Source organism: Diadema antillarum, unplaced genomic scaffold (genome assembly GCF_040938485.1).
Source record: "Diadema antillarum isolate AM-2024a unplaced genomic scaffold, OU_Dant_1.0 seq00000809_RagTag, whole genome shotgun sequence".
NCBI classification, from domain to species: Eukaryota; Metazoa; Echinodermata; class Echinoidea; order Diadematoida; family Diadematidae; genus Diadema; species Diadema antillarum.
Window position 1 is genome coordinate 56,523 of NW_027271689.1, and position 27,037 is coordinate 83,559.

The 27,037-nt window shown below is 38.1% G+C and overlaps 1 protein-coding gene across 10 annotated transcripts in view; it reads left to right on the forward strand.

Annotated features, from left to right (window-relative positions):
- Nucleotides 1–17,922: 17,922 nt before the first annotated feature.
- The window catches only part of LOC139739623 (CUGBP Elav-like family member 1-A), a 72,278-nt gene continuing 63,163 nt past the window's right edge, over nucleotides 17,923–27,037 (forward strand). For 5 of the 10 annotated variants that reach the window (XM_071650224.1, XM_071650225.1, XM_071650230.1 and 2 more), the window contains exons 1-2: nucleotides 17,923–18,268; nucleotides 18,687–18,769. In XM_071650224.1, coding sequence (XP_071506325.1) covers nucleotides 18,076–18,268; nucleotides 18,687–18,769 — 276 coding nt within the window. In that variant the 5' untranslated portion in view covers nucleotides 17,923–18,075. The remainder of the gene's footprint in view (nucleotides 18,269–18,686; nucleotides 18,770–27,037) is intronic. The other 5 variants (XM_071650229.1, XM_071650226.1, XM_071650231.1 and 2 more) reach the window with 3 other exon arrangements.

A 27,037-nucleotide genomic window follows, 5' to 3' on the forward strand; every position in this document is an offset into this window, starting at 1 on the left:
ACAGTTACAGCTTTGTTCATCGATATATCATGTCTACATACAGTGTGGCAGATTTATTTATTCCCTCCCCACTCATTGTGTGTACATAGAACATAGTGGTGATTCATTCATTCCTCTTGTCTGTAGTCTACTCCCTCTGTTTACATCAGAGATGAAGCATATTCCACATTCCCCCTTATTTAGATGAGAAGCCCCTGGTGGCTGCCTGTCCAGAGGCTAGAGAGTAGCCTAGTTTCTCAACACAAGAGCCTATCAAGGGTTCTCCATTGAGGTACTCATTGGGACACATTACTGCTACTCTCAACTCGGTGTGGGATGTTTGCATCTAAAGCAGGGAAAGATGAGGGAAATGAGTAGTGGTTTTGTAAGGTCCATGATGAAGTAACAGCAGGGGTATATGATTCTTTAAATCAGTCAAACAGTTGAAGCTTATGGTAGTGTTTTGATCAGGGCCTTACACCATTCATGAAATACAGTGCAGGAAGTGAAACCCACAAATCCATTATCTAAACCAAATTTCATGAATAGTCAAAACATTTGTCAAAGGAAAGCATTGATCAATATTTCTCGATCACAGGCAATCAAGTACTTGCTAAACATCTCTTACTGAAAGAAATGTAACTACTTTCATATGTCATTGATATAACATGTGAGAGTTGTTTCATATTTTCCCAAAGACATACTTGAAATCCCACCTAGATTCAAAAGGAGGATAGAAGATTACATATCATCAGTATACTATGGCACTGCAGCAGAATTTCAGCTTTTTGCATCACTGGTTGTATGGCTGACTGCAGGTAACCCTGTGCTTTGTCATAGGAAAATAACAGATGTAGCATTATTTTCCGTCTGATTACAATAGACTCTGCTCTTTCTCTGCAGTTGTTTGAAAATGTCAATGAATATGAAATGGTATAAAAATATGTAGTTTTATTGTCCTTGAGTAGTGTACTCATATTGGATTGGTGCGTGTTTCAAGAAAACTGTTTCCCTTTCCTTGTGGCAAAGATGGCCTACATCTGGTCTCTAAACTTCTATCCTGCTGGGAAGCTTGCCCTATGGATCAACTCTTGAGGGCAGAGATCTGCATGGGTCCATGTATGTCATTATATCATGTCTACTGTAAGGTTTTCCATACAAAACTTGACTTTGCTTGGCAAACTTCCTGGTATGTCAACATTCCCTGTGTAATTGGTTTAGCCTTTCCCTTTTCCCATCTTCTGGTCTTACTGTGCTATGAAAGTGTGATATCTATCCTTTGAGCATCGTTTTGTTTGTCTAGTTATGTGTGTAGTCAATGACATGATTGCTATACATGACTTGTTTTTATAGAGGAGGAGGCTTTTTTTTTGTCATTACAGTTATGCAGTCATCAGCTATGATAAAGATGATGTCTTTGTGCACTTTGCACATAACCTCGCAAACATCTGAGGAGAAAAAAAAAAATGTTCCCAATTGTAGCTTTTAATCTCATGACTTAGAAAGCTTAGGGGAAGAATAAGCTTCCAGTACATGGTATTTCAAATGATTCTCCTCATTAAAGTTTGAGCTCAAGTTCTTTATTTCATTTCTTCCTTTCGTTTCCTTCCCCATTCTCTGCTCCATCTTCTTGTGGCACACACTCTCCACACCTCAAATATATCAACCTGCTACTTTGTGCTGCACTTGAATCAAACTAGCAAGGGCAAGGGGTATTCCAAATTCAAGAAGATGCATTCACATACAACCACATGGCCTGGGGCTGTATCCTGCCTGTGTCTCTCTGCCTTCCTGTACCTTACCTATTGACAGGGGCCCTCTCCTTCTTACACTGTGTCTCTGTACAGTACCATTGGAAAACCTGCCCTGAACTTGTTTCCCTTGTTGAATAGTACGTGGCTCCCTTCTTCTGCCTTTGCTGATCAATGCATTCTCTCTGCTAAAATGTCCAATATTGCAATGTACATTCAACATTCAATGAGGGTTATACATAGGTAGTAATGTATAGTAATATATAGTGTCTCCTATTCCGCATTCAAATGTAACAATACACTGTATATTATATCAGCAGATTACTCAGGCTTGTACTTTACAGGAGCAGCCCGATTCATTTTCTCTATTTTTTTCTCTCTTCAATACATGCTCTCTCTTTCCTACTGCTTCTGCCTTTCCTCACATCCCTCCTTTCTCTTTCTCTTTCTCTTTCTCTATCTCTCTCTCCCTTCCCTACCTTCTCTGTTTGTATGTCCTATATCATTTTTCCCTTGTGCTGAAAGAATGGGTATGTTTTCCATTTCAAGCTGGAGATGTTAATAAATTGATGTCAAACACATCTCACACCAGCCTCTAATGTCTGTTTTTAACATGCAATAAAAAGAAAGGAGAGAAAGGTATTCCCTTCCTATCTCAAGCCTCTGGAATCTTCTCTTTGATATCCAAGCCATCAGGCTTCCTTCCTCCTTTTTGGCCTCCCCTCCCTCTATGGCTCCTCTGGAGGTCTTACTCTGTAGAGCAGCACCACACACCACATCCTTTGCCTGTCTGTCCCCACCAATGGGTCACTCCATATGTGTTGCAATATTATGCTGGCTGCTTCTCCTGTCACACCCTGTCTACACCATAGAGATACCAACCTTGGCCAAAGCATAGTGTATATTGTACTTTGAAACTGTGAACCGCAGCCCAATTTTGCACCACTTCTGCAGTTGTCATGTAGTATCGGTCTTGTAAATGATGTAAACCATGTAAACGGGGACAGCGAATAGGCTGTGTCTTGTCCCCGCAATTCACATTCATTACATCATAATGGGCTCTTTATTAGTTTTCTGCAGTACATTGTACTTGATTGCGTGCGCATGAATCTGAGTGTTGTTTTGAAAGCACAACAGCTCTCATCTTGCCTATTACACCTGCAACTAAATTTAAAGAAAATGTTTCTGATTAATTGCACATTTCATGGGGAAGGGATCTAGACTGTAGACATGCAAAGTGTGATAATTTTAGAGAAATAAGCAATATCGGAGTTAAACATTGTGCATGAGCAGATAAAGGTGATTTGGGCCAAACTTGTCCAAACTTACAGTTGAGTAATTAGAAAAACTGAATATACTATAGAACGAAGAATATTCGCATGCATTTTAACTTCGCGAATTTCGCGAGCACCAAGATTTGCGAAATAAAAGTCCTTGTCTACGCTATATGCATTGAATGCCAGTGACAGTTCACGTAAATTTCATGCCGCAAAAAAGGCCATCGGCTCAAATTCGCGAAAAATTCATGCCACAAATATATCATGTTTTACACTGCCTGCACCGTGACAGTGGGATCGAGAAAGTCATGCTCGATTGCAGTCCATTTCTCACACACACAAGATGGTTCGGACCAAACAGTGGCTTGGCCCGAGCCTTTGGTGTTAGTGGGATCTAAGATTCACCTAACTTTAGCTTCATTCACCCTGCTACATGGAAGGTTTCCTGTATGAGTGTAGCTGTGCCTAAATCACTACGTATACAAGTATCTGCATGTGTTTAAAGAGTTTTGCTCACTCTCTACCCCTTTCATTCAAGGCATCTGTTTTTGCTCTCATTTTAATAGTCTAATGCTCATCAGCAATCATTTACAGCTACAGTAATCTTCCCACAATTGGATAGCGTCAGGCAGAGCATTGCTTATCCAATGAAGTAGTGTACCCCTCTGTAGCACACACAGCATGGTATGTCATTGCAACCACAGCTTACGACTATTAAAAGTCACACAACATTCTTAGCAGAAACCCCTAATTTTTTCATGACATGCCCTGAAAACAACATACTTTTTTGCTATGGATCCCTGGTATAGATGATTGTGCACTGCTCATTGAACATTTAAAACAGAGGGCCTAAACCTTTGTGCTCTATGATCAGTCAACATTTCCAGAGTTTCTTCAGAATTTATATTTATACCCATTTGTAATGACTTTCTACCGGAAACTAAAGACAGACCAGGTTTGTCTGGAAAGTTTCTACCCATGTAACCAAAATGCTTACCTGATTATTAAATCAGAACTGTTTGTTCAGTTTGTACATCAATTAATTTAAACATAGTACCCAATAAAGCAGCACCCCATTATGTGGAGACTACTGTACCTATTCATATTGAGAGTTATGTCTCGTTTCATTGTGTGTGTTTATTTGTGCTGTTCTCACTAACTGTCAGTTTCCATCTGTTCAGTTGTTCCTTGGAGTCTGTCTGCCACAAGGAACTGTTCTCCAAGAAAATGCATTTATTTTTGCCAAGAGAGAAAGATGTTGGGACATCCCTACTAGTCTTTAGACCACATTTCTCTAGATGACCTTTTTGATCTGTTGTGTGACCTGTCAGAACTGATCACTGATGATTTGAAGATTATTAAAGACAAAGGCAATATTTGACTCACTTGGTCACCATTCATTGTGATGAGCAAATAACATTCAGCCAAATACACTTTTTTTTTTTTTTTTTTGCTTTTTGTACATATTTGCATTTCTATGCATTTTGCAATAAGTCAGTGCAGGTACATGCAAGTTGAATGGCTCTTTCTTATTTAAGTCTTATCAACCAAGGGGGAAAAAAATAGCGCATTAAGTACATATTTCCTACATGTCAGCACAGCAAAAAGTGTATTCCACAATTTAAGATGCTGCTTTGTGTTTGTGGATAAGGTCATATTAGAAGAGTATTGTAGGAAGGAACAGTTTTTTTTTTTTTAATTCATGGATATGAAGAGTAGTAGACCTCTTTTATTGTCGAGCACCCTTTCAATGTTTATTTCTAGCTCTTGAATCAATGGCCGTTGGGGCTTTGGAGCTATATTATTGACTGGTGATTGAATAAAAGGTGCAGAGAGCCTATGTATGTGGCGATGAAAAGATGGGAGTTGAGCCAGAGACGTTGTTATCGTAACCCTGGTATGGACATAATAGGCGGTGAAATGGAATCATTTATTTCACTCTGAATGGACTATGACCATGGATTTGCTTCTAGGCAGTGTACCTGCAGCGCATGTTTATTCTGGTTGAGTTTTGTGAGGTGGCTATGGAGTGGCTGCCGTCTTTCTAGCTAGATACAATTACTCAAAAACATGGCAAATTTCTTTTGTGGTCCCTTTCCCCAATTATACAAGATCCCCACATCCAGTGCTTGAGTATTTTCCCAACATAGGCCTCAGTATCTTAAAAACTAAACAGATAAGATGCACAGCTGTATGAAGTTGCTAATTGTTTACATCAACTCTCTTTTCTTTCTCTTGCTTTTTATGTGTCAGTTTATCTCGGGCACTTAATTGAAGGAACTTGATATTTTTGCTATTGCTGTTCATGTGGATTTCATGTATAAAGTCATGTTTATCATCTAACAGACTTCAAGCATGTTGTGTAAATATGAAGTGTCTGTTCAACAAGCATGTATTCCTTCAAATGCATAGATCTCATATTGGAAAAAAAAATGATCATAATAACTGTAATATTATCACTCACTACGGAGCTTGCTATCAATATTTAAATCTCCTTTTATTGACGTTGTTGTCTCAGTTCCAAGATTCTTATGATTATTAGTTCAGTTATTGACACAGCCATACTTGAATAAAATCATCGAGAATACAAAACAATGCATCAATTGGCATATCATCCCTAAATGCTGCAAATCAAGGGGAAGGGCCAGTGCTTATGAAAAGTCACATCTTTCCAAGCGGCCCACAGACAGTAGAGCTCCCTCATGTTACACATTCAGACATTTATGAACATTGTCCATGTTAGACTAGGATTATTAGTTTTTAGCTTCATTTTGAAAAATGAATCTATTCAAGGAATATTGATATTATGAATTTATACAAGATATTTCGAAGTGCGGACTCCACAGTGGTACGAGTATATCATTTTGGCTAAATTAAGCAGACCACCCTCACAAGGCAATATTTTAGCTGCCTGAATTGGCCATCAACTTGGATCAAGTGAGTCCATCTGCCTGGCTGCAAGTACATGTAGACAGTGTTTTCTTTCTACGTGGAAAGGGAAAGAAGAAATGGTCTGATCAGAAATATGTGAACTCAAGTACTATTAGCTGAAACCCTGCTTAGATTTGCCTGAACTTTTATGAAAAAAAAAAAAATATATATATATATATTTGTCCCTGTACAAAAGTTACTCCTCAGTTTTCTTGGGAGAAAATCAAGAGGTACTCTCAAAGGCAGAAGGACTTGTGTATGCATTGTACATTCATAGGATTTGTAGTGGTGGGAATTGTGGGTACTTTATAAAGTGCATGTGTGCATGCTTTGTTGGGGGAGGGGAGTTGTGTTTGTATACATGTATATGTGTTTTTCGAAACCTGTAACAGATTTAAAGTCTTTTCCCCCTACTAACCAAAGTTAAATAGATGGGGGAATAAGGAAGAGAAAAGTAAAGAAATTAACAGCTTAATTTGGCTCCCAGAGGATTAGATGATGCATTGATCATGATATGTTGAACAATTAGTATTATTCACATAAAAATTGAAGATCTGGAAATTTGAGTGACCTTGCCTAGACAGTATCTTCTAGATAAAGATACTTCTTTCTGGGAGGCACTCTTGAAGTACAAGTTCACTTGTCAACTCTTCTCATTCCTTCAATGTATACTCTAGTGAGTTTGGACCCAGTCTGCCTCCCAAGCTTATACTCACTGTATGTTTGCCTTTACATTTACCCATCTCTCACAGGACGGGTTGATCATGCCTCCCAAAGCCACTGTGGGATTAGCACCAGAGAAAGAGACCAGTAAAGATCACCCCCTCCTCCCACAAAAAAGAAAGAAAGAAAAAGAATAATGCCAGTCATTGCTCTTTGTAATATGTGTAGTACTGATGACCTTTACTCTTTCCTCATGCGCCATATGTGTCTTTTCCTCTCCATCTTTTCCTGAGAAGAGCCTTACCCTTTTCCCCTAGTGCTGTTTCCTTGCCATATCCAGGTCTGTGCTGGTCTTTAAACCTCCCATTTCAAACTTAAAATCATAGGTCCTCCCCCCTCCCCCCCCCCCCCCCCCCCCCCCCCACACACACACTTACAAGAAATGGAAATACAAATGCCATTCTCATTGCTCTCAGAATAACACATTGTTGTGGGTCGCAATCCTGAATTGTATTGATCCAATCTTGTAACAGGAGATGAACCTTTTTGTTGCTGGTTTTGTCTGAGAAAGGTATGTGGGAACATTATGTATTGAATGTATCACATGACTAGCCTTGACAAATGGGGAAGTATTGGGAAATTTTGAAAGAAAAAAAAAGTGAATTTATAAGGTAATTTGGAAAGGTTGTTGGCATTGTAGGTCAAAAGATACAGTTTATTTCAATTTTATTTATCTAATAATTATTAGTTGTCAAATATGATGAGAGAAAGAATGCAGGAAGGTAAAAAGTGAACGGTTTGTTGATTAGTTTGTGTGCTTCTTTGGAAATCCGGTGGGAGGGAGGGGGACGAGGATGAAATGAAAATGAAAGATGATGTGATAACATCTGTTGAAAGCATGCACAATATGGAAATGGGAAAAACTGATGTGATATCAACTATCTCCTTTGTTCTCTTTTGATACAGGTCACTGTCAGACAGTGTACACCCACCCCTATTATCTGCATATCACTATGATCAATGATGCATATATGAAAGTCCCTAAGGACCTCGATGCATCTTTACAAGACTTGTGCAGGAGCAGCATATAGTGTGGCACTGTCAGCGTCACCGCCCAGTTTATTTCTCTGGAGATTGTGATGATGACTTTTTGCCCAGGGTTGAAGGAGAAATTATATGTGCATCCTGTTGTTTTGACTCTAGGGTTAATACATATATTTCTCATTAGTCCTTTCTGCTTCATGTACAGCTCTATATCTGTATTATGCCTTTATACAGGGATAATACAGGGATACAAATTCAGATAACTGAACACTAAGCATTGATGACTCTGGTTATTGAGTGTATGTGAAATAGGCACTAAATCATGCTAGATTCCATATGAAGTGGGTCTTCTTACGAGTAGTACCATATATACCGGTAGTCTACGATGGGAGTATCCATCTTCTGAGTGTCAGAAAATGAAATCCCCGCACCTTCCCTTTCATATTGCATGTGTGTGGATAGAGTTCTACAGAAATTTGAATGGACATACAGCATAGAAATGTTAGATGCATCATCTCAGTCAAATCCAGTTTTTTTTTTTCATGGAACCAACAAAATGGAATAAAGATGGGTACTAATGAAAAAGATACTGTTATAATGGCTTATAATGATTATAACAGGAAATTGCTACATATGGGTTCTGTGATAGACAGAGTATACATGTAGTAATATGTGTGTGTGTGTGTTTTCTCTCTTCTTCTTCTTTTTTGGAGGGAGGGGGGAGGAAAGATGTGTAATGTTCCTTGTAGATTAATCGCATAACAAAGTCCATGTCAAGTTCAGACAAATCTTACTTGGTAGCACAGGAGCTTCTATACTTCGCTCACAGAAATTGGCATGCAGAACGGCACAGGCAAAAGAAAAGGTGGGAGCTAATGAGAGTAGCATTCCTTGGATGCCAGACATACTGGAGCAACAATGCCAGGCCATCAGAAATTCGTTTTTGTTTTTGTTTTTTTGTTATTATATGTGTGTATGTAAGAAACATGGCTGAGGACACTTCCACAGAGCATTCCAGAACAAAATCCAGTGAGTGTTGAAGGGTAGGAAAAGTGTGGAAGTGTGCTCTGCCACACTCACTAACCTTTCTAGTGGCACGCTGGCTAAATTGGATGCTGAAGGAATGGCATGCATATAAGAAAAGAATAGTATTGTGCTGGTACTGGCAGACTTTTTTTCTCTCTCCTTTTCCTGATCATTTTCCAGATGTACAGTATAATGGCATAAGCAGCAGTGACCTTACAAGGCACAGAGTCTCATCTAGCATATCTTATGGTACATGTATTATGCTTCTACTATCTTGTGTTTTTACCCTGTCATCACACACTACCCTCAAACAAACAAAAAAGGGGGAGAATTGCATTGGAACTACAAATAAATATGCTTTCATGGTTTCCTAGGTCAAAGGTCACAATTTTTAATTTGTCACCTAACGTCCAATCTACGCGCTGTACAGTGTATATATTCATTTCTCTCCCCATCCCCCAATTGTTCTTTGAACAGCAGGAGCTTTCATGATACATTAAAGGGGAACATGCCCCCAAAATATAGGTGTCACATGTTAATACAAACAATTCTAGGTTTGCATTCTGAAAGAATTAATCCCTGATTTTTATCTAGTACAGATAACCAGTCTGACTGTATGCTATAAGTTTAGATCTACAGTAGATGTACACATATATGTCAAAAAGTCATGGGAGAACACACAAATACACACTATCTCTCACACACAATTTGGTTGCTGTGAAGTTTAGTATTATCTATAAATACATTATATGCCCAGTATTTTTCAGAGAGAGGGGAGCAGTTGTATGCTAGGAGCAATATGGAGATTTTGGTCATGCGCTGACAAGATTATGAAGACGTTGTGGTCCTGCAGTCATAATGCACACATTTTATTCATGTGTACACTGAGTAGCAGGGTTTGCCATTCAATTGATTCATGAATATTGACAGGTCATGTGAAAATTCACATATTATGCCTGTATTTTTTTTTTTTAACCCACCCTCTGCAAATTGTCTTTATCTCAGAACTTTATTAAGGTTTTTCATGTGTTTTGTCATAGCTTTGCAATCTGAATGTGAAAACCAAATTGAACTAAGCTGAGTTTTAAAATGTTCCTTTCTTATGAAAACTTATGAGGCATCTGGCAAGCTTCATAAGATGGTGTGTGCCAATACAAAACTGCATGTCATCAGATATACTGTATATACCACAAGGATGAAACGTGTTGTAAAACTTCACATAAATTACAATCGTTAGATGAAGATCCCAGCCTTTTGGTATTTGAAAACACATGCTACTTTATGGGGTCATCACCTGTAAAATTATGAGGACTATTCTTGAGCTGTAGTGATTATTGGTTTTCCATTTACCTTGTGCATAGCTTTCTGTACAGGCTACTGTAGTAGTTGAGTGCATTGATGAGAGACCCCCAAGAAAGCAGGAAATGAGATGGCTTTATAGCAAGGATGGTCCCACAGAGACCCGCTCTCTAGGTAGCAATGCATGCATGTTGACTTTTTGTCTGTTGTCATGGAAAAACAATGCAGTAAAATGTCAGGGTTTCCAGTGCTGGTTTGTCCTCACCTACCCCACTAATATGTTCTGTGTGCCGACTTCATTATGGGGGAATTAGATGGGCATTGCGTATAGCATTCCGCGGATCGCTTCCAAGCAGGCGCAACTTTTGTTCTCTTACAGGTTTGTAGCCCTCATTTACAACTAACAGGGAGTCCCTCTGAAAAAGAAAAAAAAAAAATTGTGTTCATCGCTGAGGGTCAAAGTGTACATGTCATTCATGTGAATGGTGTAACGGAATCACATGTGAGTGAGCAATTACTTCCTATTTCTTGCACTGACAGGGCCATAGGCATCGTGCCTTGATGTACAGTGTGTGTGCTGTGAAATCTGAAAAGGGTTTATACTTTGCAGATCAAATGAATGAATTGTTGTTTGTTTCTTGGCATCAGAGCATGTGTGTATTTTGTTGTTGAAGAGTTGCTGTAGATATCAGTAGGCATACTAAATGTGCATGATTTAGTATAATGCCCCACATACTTGTTCTCATGTGGGATGATTTGCACTGGCCAATACTAGCCAATCCACTTCCAACATGAATAAACTCCAAAAGAAAGAGAAACAAATTCCCTACAGAACGTTCCAAAAACAACAAAAATCAGAAAGAAAAATGAAGATATAACATTTCAAATTTAACATTTTTTCAGAAAAAACCTTTCTTGACCAGCCCTTATGAATGTTCAAATGAGCTAGTTGATGATGTCATGCCGTCACAATCTCCCCTGTATGTTATATATGAAATTCGGGGAGGGGGGGGGGGGGGGGAAATATATATATATATATTTTAGTTAATGCATGTAAAAGCATATTCCCATTACCAAAATATATCAGAGGTAACATTTGTCCTGTTTTTATTTTGGGAGGTTTTAAAGCAAGTTTTATATTCATGTAGCTGAAATATGAGATTTTTGTCATTCCTGTACATATGAAATGAATAAGAAATTGTGAGAGCATGACATCAACTTGCTGATTTGAATATTCATAACAACTGGTCACAAAGTGTTTTGCAAAAAATTTGGAAATTTCAGAATGTCATAACTACCTTAATACTTATCCAATTGCACTGGTCTGCAGAATTTTTTTTTCTCTTTCTTATGAAACTGATCAAAATTTTGGAGTGGATTTCTTCTTAAGCAGGAGCACCACTTAAAGGGGCACCACTTAAAGGGGCACCACTTAAAGGGGCATTCCAGACGATTTTCATAATTTCACATCATGTAGTAAAAAAAAAAATGACAACTCCATGTATAGATTTGTGGAATTTATTGTGGTTCTTGGCAGAGAAAACAATACTTTGAAAAACCTTAAACAAATTACACTGAACAATGATGACATAGGAGGTTCACATATTTCAGAAATGTAGCAGTGTAATTCCATTGCAATACCGCTTGTTTGCGAGTTCACCTGTGTATAATCTATGCATGCCTTCTTCTTTTGTTCTGCTTCCTTGAGCCCCAACTCATGCATCTTATGGTGACTCTGCCATGTCATCATCCTTGTTCATTGCAATTTGTTCTAACTTGAGAAAATATTCTTATTCTTCATCCCAATTATCACAAATTCTGAAACTCTGTCCTCAGTATAACTAATTCATAGTTGTTCAACATGTAAAAATCTGAAAATCGTCCGGAGGTCTCCTTTAAACAGGAAAAAAAAACTTGTCTCCTGACCCCTCCCGATTTAGTGGGGACTTCTGTACTGAACATTATTGATATATGTATTGTAAAACTGGAAAATTTTCACACAAGTAATTTTTATGCCTGGCTAGGCAAGATGAATTTCTCATGTTTTTTAATTTTGTGGGCAGTCACAATTGAGTAAGCACTTAAAACAACTTCCCGCTGCCACAATGACTAAAGGCTTTTGCGGCATACATACTGCAGTTAAAAGGTATACTGGTCTGCAATACGACAGCTAATTCACTCGCACAACAAGAATAGCGAATGTGGAAGAAAACTATAGACAACAGCAGTTACATGTACCCTACAATATACCTACCTTAAAATCAGATATATGAAATAGTATTATGTAGAAGAAGCAAAAAATTCACATGCTTTTATTTTCCTGCTAGTTCTATGTTGTGCAAAATGCAGAAAAATGTCCTTTTAGTGTAGCTGACATGATTAATGCAACTTTGGTTCAGCAAAGTGGAGAAGATGTCCAAATTGTTTGAAGAGGAAAATTTGAGATACATTCACCATTGTTAATGTTATCTAGCTAATCAAATCCTGGTGGATTTCACTGCAGAAATGATCATGTAAGCAATATACTGGGTCCTGAAACTTTCACTGTACATTTTTTTTTCTCCTTTTTTTGTGTAAGAAAGTCGTATGTAGCTGCTTAGATTCATTATATGTGCTTAAATAAAATTAAAAAAACAAAAAACAAAACAAAAGTCTGCTAATGTGAGACAGAAATGTTAGCTTTAATTTTCTAAAATGCCCTACCAGTGTAAGATTCAGTAATAGATGCAATGATCTAAGGAGCTCAAATGAAAACTGTTCTACTCTGCCTTATGAAACAAAAATCCATTGTAAAAATTATGACAAAAAAAAAAAAATGCAGCACCAAACCACAAAAAATGTGGTGTCTGGGACGTAATGAACCAGGAGGGAAATTGATTCAGAATTTGGCTCTCATACTTTGTTATATTGTTGATGAGGTGCACTCACTTATGAATTACCATGATGATAAACACCATGGTAATTTGTTGGCACCATTCTGAGTGGCAAAATACAATGATAATAAATTAGATACTGTGGTTATTCAGTTGGTACCATTCTCATGCACTGAAGATCATAGCATTTGTAGCCCAAAACATGCACCTCTCTAATTGGTAAGCACAGCATATGCGCATATCTCCTACACCACATTGAAATAAGCAGCTTTGTTTCATGGTTGCTCCAGTGATTCAATATTGATTCTGGTTGATCCATGTTACATTCTCTACCATGTGGTTCAGCACATCGCAGTCATGTGCAAGTATGAATGACACATGTACTACAGTGCATATAACAATATGTGCGATACACCTTCACGTCGTGCAGTCGCAGGGAAAAAGACAAAAAGTTTGTCATGTCACATGACATTTATGCCATCGTTAGTATTTTGTCACAGTTCATACTCAAATCCCTCAAAAAATGCATAGTTTATGAAAAATTTGAATTAACCCTCTAAATACCTTGGTATTTTGCAATGTATTTCCTGGCATCGTTCATGGTGTATTTTCAGTCACACCATGAATTTGCTGAGTGAAATACCAATGTAAATGTATTTTACCATCAATGGGAATGTATCTAATGTTCGAGAGTTGAGCCGCAGTATAACTGACTGTTCTCGATAGCAGTCCAAGAGATTGGAACAAGCAATCTTGCAGTGCCAACGATTGCAGTCAATACTCTCACCCTGTTACCATGCCTTCCAATTGTTGTGCCAAATGTATCAGGGTTCCCTCCAATCTGTTTGTGAGTGAGTACTTCAGGGAAATTGCAATAAAGTTATATTAAGTGCTAGTTCCATACATCGGGAGTAATCACAGACAATATGAACGACAAGTGTTGACACGGCCAGCACCGTAATGTGATCTCTCTTCCAAGCAGCTCACACTTTTTTCCTCACTTATATCTTGAGTATTGCCTCCATGTAAGCAGTAAGTCTTTCCTTTTCATCAATCATTGTAGAAATCGTTTTGTTAAATTCTTTTTCTATGGCTCTGCTCAAACAGTGCTAGAGGCACTCTGTAAAATTGTGGATCTGTCACTCTGCAGATATTTTTCATTTCCTTTGCTGAAGTTTACAGATATGTGTGACATAGCTTCAGGATTTTTGAATTGTTTTGCACATTTAGTAAACGCTTTATTCCTGGCATTATTTATGATGACTTTCTTGATAAATGAAAACCAACTTTGGTTTATGAGTTATCTTCTTCATCTGTGTTCCCGATTCCCCAGATAATGAAATTTGGCTTGTGATTTGGAATCATGTACACCAGCAATCAGCCATCATATTTCTTCCTGTACCTGTATGACCTTAAGTTCTCTATCCACCCAGCTTTGATTGTATGCTTCTCCTTGTTTTCTTGCTTGAAAGGAAAGTTTGAGGTTTAAGTTCAGAAGTGTCAATCGTCATATTTATGTTCACATGAACTATCATCACAGATGATTTACAAAGTAGAAATCATATGCGGGCAAAATGTCCACCTACACGTTCAGGATTTTCTTACTGGTGACTATGGGTTGAATTCCATGGAAAGAAAGAGATAGTATAATCCTAATTATCTTGATGTAGTATGCCTTTCATAATTTACAGTATGAAAGATGCCTTGGCTCATGTGGAGACCAACCCAGGAATGAATTTCACTGCAGAAATTATTCTGACAAACTGTATATACATCTTGTATTCTCTCATTGTTGACTCTTCCTACATGGGCTGCATTGTCTAATGGTCTATTGGAAGTCAAACCAAAATAAGGCACATTCTTACTGTATGTTATCTTCGGCTTTCTGTGTCCTGCCCAGAATGAATAGATTTTGAAAAAAGTTTGCATTGGACAGCATATCAGCAAGAAACTAAACCATGAGTACCACCTACTGTGACTCGTAATTTACATCTACACTTGCAAATACTGTGCACAATTTTTCTATGAGGCTGATTTCATAAATCAGGGGTGCTTAGCACTGTATGTGTGGATTTGTTGATGGTATACCCATTTTGAGGATGTTTACCATTATAAATTTTAATGGTTTTACCACTTCAGGGCAACTGTGAAGTTTGCCCAATAAAGGGTGTGCTCAGAGGGCAGTTTATTATCATGAAGTTCATGACTAACATTCAAAACCACAAGTTATGCTCAAGCTCAGACACAAGCTGTGAGCCTATCTTGAGGTAGGAGTTGTCTAGTGTTTTCCATCAATTCCCCTATAATGTCCAGGTATGATATGAATTTGTACACTGTTCCTTTGTTATCCACAGGGCAGTTGCTTAGATTTGTGAAGTGTAGAAGTGACCTTGTGATAAATCTGTTGGCTCAGTTCATTTTTCTAATGAGGCTGCACATAGTTCTGTCAAAATGCAGTCAAATGATTGTATTGAATATCAGATTATGTTTATTCACATGTGTAGGATTCTCTTGAATAGTAGAAGAGAGAGGTAGCAGAGGAAATTGTGTAGAAAAGTACCAGAGATGATGAATGAAGAAAAAATCCTATAAAAGTATCTGGCATTATTGAAATCTTGTTGAAATGATGTTGAAAACAATCAGATGGAGAAGATTGTACTCTACTGTGATGTCATTCATTGTAAAGTGCACTCTACCATGCTGTCGATCAATGGTTTTTCATTGATAGTGTAGGTAAAAGTGCCGTTAGTGTCAGCCTCGTGGACAACTTTACAAAATCATCCACTGTGGTGTACTGATCATCTGTACTGCTTGTAAATGTCTGTACTTGAACATGGTTTTTAAAGAATTACTGGAATGATATAAAACAAATATAGTGTATTGTTTCAACTCTGTAGTAAAATTACAGATCCTCACTGAATAATACAAAAAAAAAAAGGAAATAGAGTAACTGCTATTCCTGCCACCTCAGAATCTTGAATTATACCTTACCGAACCAAACAAAGTTTGAAGGGGGTATAGGACTCAGCGTGTGGTTGAACTACTTCTCCATTATTCAAGCGATGCAAACCAATTTCAGCACACATGTTAAGCTCAATGTTAAGATGTGCAAAACATTTTACAACAGTAGCTGTAAGTGCATTGCTATGGTAACAGCACATTGTAGTCTCAACTCAAGTAGAAGGCTATTGCGGATTGAACTATTTCTCCAGTTTTCATTTCAAGTGATTCAAATGAAATGTGGAACTCACATTGAGCTAAATGCAAAGTCGTACAAGACACAACAGTAGGAGAAAGTGCATTGCCATGGTGTATTAAAGGACATTATGACCACAAATCAAGTAACAGGCTTGCATTTCACACTACTTTTCCTGTTTATTTCTGCAAAAAAAAAGGCACATATGTGAAAAACTCTATGTAAAGTTGTTCAGGACACATTTGTCATGAGAACAGGTAAGTGCATTGCCATGGTGATAGCACAGTATGGCCTTCAAATCAGGAAAAATCTTTGCACATTGAAATTCTTTGTCTTCAGTTTATAATTGGTTCAAATCAAATTTGTTACACCTGTTGAACTTGATGCAAAGTCATGCAGGGCAAAGTTGTAAGAGTAGGGGAAAGTGCATTGCCATGGTAACAGTGCAATATGGCTCCAAAACGAGGAAAATATCACAGATTGAACATTTTCTCTAGTTTCTAAGTGAATCAAAAGAAATTCCCCACATGTGGTTATATTGTGCTGAACTTGTGCAAGACATTCTTGTTTTTGTTTTTTCAGGAGTAGCTGAAACTATGTTGCTGTTTATCATTTTCATCCGTGTACCAGAGGTACACGGTTGAAATAGTAATCACATTTGGTGATACACCGTATTTCTAGTCCTAACATTTTCATATTCTTCTTAAAAATTGAAGGATGGCTTTCAACCAAACTTAGCAGGAATCATAAATGTTCGAGGGAATTAAAGTTGGGGCCCAAATACCCAAATTAGGAGAGTGTTGCCCAAGGGGCCTGCAGCTAAAGTCCTGAATCTCAAGTTTTCTTTTAGATAGTTTGTCTCGGGTAGAGTGCCATGAAAGCAACATTGTGAACTGCTCAGGTGAGCACCAGACCTGTAGGTCTCTCGTGTATGCCCATATGTAGGCCTACATAGGTGTTTTATTCAAAGGGGCACATGTGTTGCTTAGTAGACATTGAAAAGTGCCTCTTGTATAAAGGCGGTGTCCTGCTGGAGAGAGGGTTGCTGTTTTGTATTTATCATGCAATTCAATAGCCCCACCTTGCCCAGTCAGATGGTAGCTAAACATTTGGTCATGAATAATAGACTGAGCCGTTGTAGCAAGACTGGTGTGGACAAACACGTTCCTGAAATGGATGGATGGACACTGGTGTATTTTGACCCACATGCATCTTAATTAGCTCCACACAAAAATACTGACAAAAAACACACTAAGGAGGCCCACCTCCCCTTCCCAGACCAACTACTCTAGAGATACAGTGCCTGCTGACTCCTAAAAATCATTATGGAGGTAAATCCATATGTGATAACTGAGATCCTACAGCCAGGATTTAGAAGGAATTTCTTGTATTAGCTGAATACTTTCCTGAATGTTGAATGGCATGCAATGTATAGGGTATTCAATTTGTCACACATCGTATTTATATTTTCTGCTCGACTAATTTCATGTGTTCCATATTGTCCCAGTCGTGCTGGTACACTGCATAGAAGGTATTCAAGAGGTTTCCATGACTTGTTTGCCTTCACAGGGGTTTATAAAGGTACCTGATTACTTCTAATAGGCTTTACTTTGTCATAGGTATCATTTTCCTTTGTTAGTTTACTTATTTACAAATTATTGAGTAGCGATTACTGCTGTGAAAAGAGTGATGTCAGCTCATGTTTTTGGAGTGCTTTAGACCATTCATTCATACCACTGTCATGTGTTCTGCTGTCAGAAGAAAGTGATATATAGTTTGTACAACTTTCATCGAGCTGGGAATGAGACTAACTCTGAATGTCAACAGCTTCTCATTGATTTTTTTTTTCTTTGATTTATTGTTAACATTATTAGATGACCATTTTCACAGTATCCTATGAATGTTAAAACATGTGGCATTTCTTTTCCATGCAAAAACTATTTCATACACATATGCTGCATGTTGCTTTATGAATGTTTCTCTTTGTCACCATCTGTGTCTTTTAGAGACCCTTAATAGCCACCCCGGAGTCCCCCATGATGATGAACACAGGCGTAGACTCAGGCGCCCCGCCTCAACCGGCCCAGCCGGACCCAGACTCGCTCAAGATGTTTGTTGGACAGATACCAAAGTCATATGAGGAGGACAAGTTACGGGAGATGTTTTCAGAGTTTGGTCCAGTTTATGAGTTAAATGTACTGCGAGACAAGAAGACAGGAGAAAGTAAAGGTAAAAGCTCTTTGAAGACATGTTTTTCCTCCTCTGGAATGTTTCATGACCTTGATATCAAGTACAATCAGCAATCAAGCTGTCTGTTTTTATGATGTAAAATGAAAACCAAGTTTAGAGAGTTTTGCACTCTTTTAACCTTCCCTTTCAAATCTACTGGCCGCAATAAATCCAATGTGAATAATAAATTCTTGTGCCAACAGAAGCCTTGAATATTTGTGTGTGCAGCAAAGGCTTTTGCTTCCAATTCAATCCACATTACGTGTAGATGGCTCTTTATCTTGTCATGTATGATATTACAGAATGAGAAATTGGCTCAATATAATGCCATGTGATTCCATGAAATGATGTGTTGAATGACAAGTCAGCTCAATATTAATTTCCCCTCTCTCTATTCTCCTGTTCCTGCCCTTTCTAGGTTGCTGTTTTGTCACATTCTTTTCTGGTGTAGTAGCAGACAAAGCACAGAAAGAACTACACAACAGAAAAGTCTTACCTGGGGTAAGTACTGTATTGGTAGGGCCATCTACTCACTATTTCCTATGTGTTTGGGCAGCCTTCAGCAGTTGACACGTGTATTGTCACTTGCAAACACCAGAGGGGATTATCCCTGTTTCTGCAAAAGCAGCTTAATCCTTTGTGTGCTTGAGTGCCTATTGGCACAGAAAACCCCATAGCGTTTTACAAAGTGTCCAAAGTCCCTGGCACAGAAATGGTTAAGTGCCCATACATCAACAATATACCAGTATTGCCTTTCAACTTTTGAAGCTCACAAGGATTGCACATCTTTTTGATGTTGAGGAAGAGATGAGAGATAAGATGTAGTGGTCTGGTGTTGTGTCATACACACGGTGGAGTGCCTGTCACAAAGAACTCCATGGTGTTGGCTTAGCTTAAATTCTCTCACTAAAGTACTCCACAGCTAGACTTTGGTGTCTTATTTGATGGGTAAACACAACAGACAAACTCCATTTGTGGTCTGTGCATGTCTTGTCTATCAAGCATACAAGAAGTCGAGACATACATGCTCTAAGTAGGAATGCATGTATAGGGAAGGAACCTGCACTTGGCTGCAGGCTGTGAATCCATGGGCCATGCTATGCCCCAAATTCTTTACATACAAGCCCAAAGAGGCCATCTGTTTTTTATCATCATCCATCTATTCAAAATGTCTGTTGGATCCCCCTCCTTTGTTTTCCCCTTTTCTTCTTGCTTGTTTCCCTTCAGTTCTGTATGACTCACTTTTGTATTATTTGACATCACAATGCCCAGCCTTAGCTGAGCATTCTTTGTGTGTGTGTGTGTGTGTAGACTTTACTCCTCTAACTGCCTTTGTGGTAGACAGTGTCACATGTCACTGTGTGACTCTGTTTAGGTGGAAAGCGTGGAAAGCTTTGGGATACTGCTCATATTATTGTGATACTCCTTTTCAGATGTTCGTTCAAAGACTTTTTTCTCTTACTGTAATGAATGAGAAACTTTGACCCTCTGAAGGATGAATAATAACAAGAATATTGTTGAGCAAAGTTTTTGAACAGTTCCAAGTGACAGCATTAGATCAAACTGGACTTGATTCAGAGATCTTGACCCTCCTATAATGTGAGGAAGCCACCTAACAGGGCAATCTGCAGGGGACCTTGAAATGGCTGCCTTTGACACTAGCTCTTGTGGTTGTATAAATGTTAGATTTGTCTTTCATTTTGTCTGAAAAGGCAAAAATATGAAGCAATAAATATACTGTAATTAGGATGGGCTAGCAAAATATCCCTCATACATCATTAGCAAAGATGTGAGGAAACTAGTTGTTTTGAGAAAATGTGTAATAAATGCCATTTCACTCACAAAGCAGATATTGATCATCATGCAAAGACTATCACATCGTAAATATCAAGATTACTCTTTCATGTTCACTCATGGCCATTCACAGAGTCTTACCAACATCAGTTTGATATGTATTTAAACCTATCTTTAGACCTGATTTAGTCTTAGTTTTCACAAATTGAATGCCTTGTTTTCACTGCATTCTCAAATATTCCGGGTTTTTTGCCGCCCAACATAATGAATTGTTGTGTAACTTACAAGTTAATTCAAATTTTAGAAAGAGGGTAAACTGTGTCACTAGCATGTTGTGTGTAGACCTATTTGCTTGTAATCTGCAGTTTTAAGGGAAGAGGATGGCTAGGGACAGTGGCATGTCAATAGCACCAATAATGTCAGCCAATTTATACATATCTGAAAACTCAAACAAATAAAACTTTGTACCCAATGTCAATGTTACAATAGCGTCTTCTTTTCAGATGATTGTAACTCTATACTTACCAATTGTTCAGTGTTTCATTGCAGTTTCAAATCGAATGGGTAACTCCTTTTTAAAGGAAGCATAAACTATTCAGTCCTCTTTTCAATAATGGCTTCGTTGTACAAAAATTCCCATAAATTCTCATAACTTTTAAGAGTTGGGGGTGGAAGGTAGAGATGAATCCAAAGAGTTATAATGAACATGTTATTGGACAGCATGTCTGAAGCAAAACAAGCCTGTCTTATATATCAGTGGAATCTATGAAAAAAGTTATGGACCCACTTACAAAAAAAAACAAAAACAAAAACAAAATGCTGCAAATTATACAAAGAAGCATGTTACAGTGCATGTGTATGTGTGCACTTCTTGTGCCTTGGAGTAAAATAACATGAAGCTTTACTTTCTACGGACCTTGTGTTTGCCTTTCACAGCTAAGTGAGAATATGACGAGGGTATGGGTGCCCCTGTCTGGTTGGTAAGGGTCTCTCTTTTAGCAGACAAGAGTTTGAGATGAAGTGAGACCAACAGTGAGTCCTGGCCTAGCAGAGCTCATTGAACTATTACCAACCACATGTGCCATTCCCATGACTCTACCACAATGCAGAGGTCATACAGGGTGCCAAGTATGTTAGAGGCTGATTAATACTTCCCATGGCAGTCATATTACCCATTAGGAGAGTTCTACAGCATTGTACCCATTTCATTTGAGTGTTAACTTGTATGCAACTAAGCAGTTCAGGTTACAGTTGTTACCTATTTCTACTTTTTTTTAATGTAACTAAGCAATCCCTTGCAAATATTTTTGGTTTGATACACGTGCCAGAACCTGTGGAAATGTCTGTTATCCATCACATTACCACAGAGTGGTGGGTTCTGCTTTGCTGACCCTGTATTACGTGCTTGCTGATCTGCAAAATTTTTGTTTATCCTCTTGGGATATGAACTTGGGAAAGAACTGTTGACAGAAGGGGAGAAGAGAAAGAGTTGATTTGGATTTCACATTTTGTAGTATATATCACAGAGCCTGCCTTTTTTCCCTTCTTTAATAGATTGGATGTAGAAAGTGCCCAAGTGCTGTCATATCATTTCGACAGTATGTTAGGCGGTGTGAGATTGCTCTCATCAGGCGATAAAGTTTACTGCATTGATATAGGATGGAAATCACAAAATTTCAATAATTCATAGTGTTTATATAGCGAACATGTATGGTCATGCTTGACTACTGGCATGTATGAATTCAATCTTTGTTAAGAAACCATATAAATTAATGATGTGACAGGGCGGTTGCAATATATTTCAGTAATGGATAATAGTTCTTCATTGATTTCTGTCATTCGTTGCAGTGCATGCAGCAGTAATCTTATCTAATCAAATACATTGTGGATAATGGCAGTCTGTTTTGACATATATACCTCAATTTTGAAATATATACCTTTAAACGGAATATTAGAAGACATGATTTGTTTTGAGGCTGCGTTTTAAATACACATATCTTTTGTTGTTATTACATATATACATTGTTTAATATTCATATCATAAATGATTATTTGCATACTCTGGCAGAGAATTCAATTTATCTAGGGACACTTTCCATGCTTTTGAAGTGAACAAATTGTATACTTGTATTTATTATGTTGAGTACTTTTATTCTTGTTTGTTTTGTTGTATATAGTTATTTATGTAATAATTTGTATTTATTGTTTTACCCTATACATCATTGTATTTTTCCATGGACCCCTTTGAAAATCAGTCTTGTGCTGAAAGGGCTATCCACCCTGTGAATGGAAATGAATAAATAAAAATAGATAAATAAAAAGACACTGCATATGATAAGTTTAAATTGCAGTTTAGTGGTTCTTATGAATGGTTCCTATACCTCATTGGGTAATTATTGATGACTGAGCAATTGTTGACGATCTGACAAACATGCATCAAACACAATGTGTGGGACCACTAGAATATGTAACCTAGTGATTGGGCTTGTCTTTGAGCAAAATTCAAAGCCAGACTACCGCATTAAGGTGTAAAATATATCAATTTTGTAAACTGTTAATTGTGGACCCCATCACTTTGCTTTCAGATGTTAGAAAAATCAAAAATACTACTGAAAAATTATATTCATTTCTGGTCAGTTTTCCTTTGTTTGCATTTATTAAATGAGAAAAATAATTGATAGATGGGTTATTTGAAGATTCATGTGACATACCTTCAACAACACAGAGAATTTCAAGCAGCACAACATTTACAGCTATGATATGTAGTGCCTCATAGCACTGGCTGCAGCTCAATGTGAACTGACACTAAATTAGCTGTATTGAAATCAAGCATTTCATGTGTAGTGTTATGGATCCACATGGCATGATTGCATAGAGTCATATATCGTTACTAGCACGTACGCAGCAAATGATGGCACAAACGTCCATTTCTAGAGTTTGCAGGTATTTTTTTTAAGGTGGAAGAAGTCGTAAAATATGTGTATTAGTGGTTTATTTGCTACAGCTCCTGAATGTTAGCAAAGAAGCAGGTAGTAAAATATCTGCACATATCACACAATCTTGGGACACTATCGTTTAATGGTGAGAATGCTATTATTCATAGACGTTACCTGTGAGGATAGGGGGTGTTGTGGGTTAACCCAGTCCCATGTTTTCTACTGTGTAGAGACTCCATAGGGAAGTAGATAGGGTGAAGCAGTGTAAGGCAGATAATTATTGTAGGATATTCATCACTTCCTACAGACCTAAACCCTTGTCTCACCTCCTTCACTTGGGACTTCACCTTCAACTAACCTTACAAGGTTATCTGGATGTCTCTCACTTCATCTCACTACTCCATCCATCCTTTGCTCTCTCTCTCCCTTCCTTTCCATGCTGTCAGCTGATGTCCCCTTCACACTGTCAGCTGATGTCCCCTTCACACTGTCAGCTGATGTCCCCTTCACACTGTCAGCTGATGTCCCCTTCACACTGTCAGCTGATGTCCCCTTCACACTGTCAGCTGATGTCCCCTTCACACTGTCAGCTGATGTCCCCTTCACACTGTCAGCTGATGTCCCCTTCACACTGCAGAGTAAATCTTGTCTGTCAGAGCACAAAGTTTCAGCATGAAAAAAAAAAAGTGCATTTATGGCTAACTTCTGTTCATATGGTTTAAGATGCAAAGTATTTACTTGGTTAGGAGAACTGACATTGATATACAGTACTCTCCGCGTAATCGGGTATCGCTTAAACGGGTACTCCGTTTAATTGGGTAGTAATGTCAGAGTCAGTTCCAATGCACAATGAAATTACCTGATAAACGGGTTGCCTCTCCGCATAAACGGGTAAATAATTTTCTTCTAATCTAATTTCTACCCACATTTTGTCGCATATAACCCTTTAAGAAATCATGCATGTCAAATTTTCCATGGCCAATCACATTCTCTGCTTAATTTACAAAGAAAACTGATCATTTGGGGAATGATTAAACATGAAAACACATGTACACATACAGACTTGCCACACATAACTTAACATTACACAGTCATGTAGCTGGCACTCGCAATTACATAGACAGACAGGAGTTGAACACACTTGTGCTCCTCCCTTGCTCCGCAACAACATTCACAATACGAGAAGTTTGCAACGAAAATCAGGCCATGCACCAGCTCCATAATTTTGCTTTTCCCCAGTCAATTTTCGAAAAGTAACGTGACGTTCTACGTTACTAGTGCACGCAAAGAGACGTGTTCATTTCGGGAAACTCCTGCGTGTTAGCGAGGAGTCTATAGTCAAACGACAAAATTTTGAATTTCTGAAGACATATTTGTCCATAAAAAGAGTGTAAATCATTGCTCGTGACTGAGCAAGTGTAAGGTATGCATAATGTGCAATGCAAGCATGCATGTTAAGCATACAGTGTAGGTGTTTGGTGAAGTGTACAATGCATATGTATAAATACACATTGTGTTTGTCAATTTTGAATGAGACGCGTGTTCTTCCGTTAATCGGGTACTCCGCTTAATCGGCTAAGAAACGCTCTGCCCGAGCCTACCCGATTATGCGGAGAGTACTGTATTACTTATTTAATTTTCTAAGTAAAGTATTTCTTTTAAGCTAATGCTCTTACAATTGTCTATATATTTATTGTGCACATAGATCATTATTTCAGTAGTTTTATACACGTGGCCACAGTTAGCACATAGAGAATATTGTATTGATGAAGAAACTTTGTTAGGAAGCACAAACTGTGTTAGGAAGTATCCTGTAATGCCATATTAAAGAAGTCATACAGCATCAAAATGTTGCAGATCATTTATCTTTCTGTCATGATTTCTCTCCCTTTCAGAGCTACACACCCACACTCTTCTCTGCTACGGTATTTTGAATGTCTCTGCAATATAATTCAGGCAATGCAATATATATTCATGTCTTTGGCCTTTTGAAGCATGTTCCATACCTTCAGTATGTCCTTTTTAGGCTGAGGTGTGCTGGTGCATGCATATCTCTCTCACTAATTGTATCTTGCAAGAGAGCCCGACACGTGGTACCTCATCATTCAAGCATAGCGCATAGCAGTTTATTCGATATGAGGTTTATATTGTTCATAAGGAATTAATGGTAGAGAATAATCACAAACACGTGTGACCCTTGTTTCTTTGAATTTCCATTCTTCATTTTTTATTGCCCAGTCAGTTGTGGTACTGAGCTTGGGAGCAGCTATTTTTTTTATAGGTATAACGACCCTGCTGTTCCAAACATGCGGACTCTAAAATTTCTGTGAGTCTTGTCTGGGGGAGATTTAATTTAACTGCTGCTGTGTCCTGAACTTTTGAAGCAGGCACCTGGCATTGCTAGGTAAAATGTTACAGGTCACTGGGTCAGGCTAGTGGCAAGTTCCTTTCATGCAAAGGGATTTCACACTTCACAAGATCGCACTCGTAATTTGAGTTCTAAAACACATATTCAAGTACTTATCTTTTGTAATTATAGTGTATTTAGATGCTAATATGGGTCTCTTGCTAACTACTTCCTGAAAAAAAAAACCCACAAGAATTCCATACACTAGCTGTGTCACAAATCCATAAGTGACTTCTGAATGTTCTTGATTAAAAACTTTACTTGTGTTTTAATAAAGCTCTCCCTAGTATTCTAAATTCCGTGTGAAATTCGTATTAATAGAAATCATATGTAACTGAAATCAAGAATGAATTATTTCTTTAAGTGAATGTTGAGTATGCGTAATTCATACCATTTTTTTATAATGTCATTGTTTGGTACTATCTGTATTATAAACCAAACTAATTATTTGACAAGACTGTTCTCTTTATTTTGAAATTGTATTGAATTTGAATAAATGCAAGAAGGGGAATGTAATTAGACTTAATTAAGGAGAGCACTGAGCAGTCAAGTTCATGAAAGGTCAGATGTCGAGGTCTTGGTCCTGTGTGTATGTAGAGATGACGTGAGTGAAAGTGATCCATCCATTTGATAATCACTCAGGATGGATCTACCAATGACTAAGCTTCCATGAAATGAGTTATACTCAGGTTTGTCTGGACCGATGTCCTCACAGGTTTGTTAAGGCAGGCTTGAAGAATGTTAATTGGATCCTAAGTACATGGCTCATTATTTAATACAGCTCCTAATCCAGCCAGTTCTAGCCTGCATCCCCCTGTTTATTGACCACCACATCGTAAAATGGTAACAGTGTTCTTACGCTCCAGTAGTAAGTAAGGAGAGCTTTCTCTAATTGCATTTCTGAAAGTGCACATTCCTTTTTCCTGCTTCGTTGCCAGTTGACTGCATTATCTTGTCCTCTTGCCCTGGTGCTGGTCTCTTTTCCCTATCTCATCAGCTTTGCTAGTATCATCTGCATCTCTGGAATGCAGTGCCATCCTGGTTGATGTGATCCCATCTTTGGAGCCATCTCGCTTGCTCTTCCTCAGCCTTCCTCTCTTTTCTCACACCTTTAGCTTCTTTCCTTTCCACTCGCTAAACACTTCCAGTCCACATGATGTGAATGATGGCATGTGATGAAGGTGCCGAGCAAAACTCGTTCTCAATCCTGTAGTGTGCACACCTAGCTCTGAGCTCTGATTAATGACTCATCTTCTAACGTATTATTCAGATATATCTTGACCCATACTTTGATGACATGGATTGAAGGCAAAATGTTTCTTGGTAATACATACTCCATCAGGAAATCTCGTGCTGCCAGTTTCACTTCACTAAATATTTCTGCACAGAGATATGTTTGTCTGTTTGTTCGCTTTTTAAATGAGAGGTGCCAGAGATATTGCACCATTAGTTTTCATGTGAAAATATCAACTTGTTCCATTACAGTCATGACATTTAATACTGGAAACATTTTGGTGTTTTTGTGCAAATTTTAGTCTCTATCTACGTTTAGGCATACGTGTTTCTCCCTAAGAGATGTTATGGTAATTCATTCGGTAACTGCAACTGCAGGTTTACAAATAAGTGGCATTC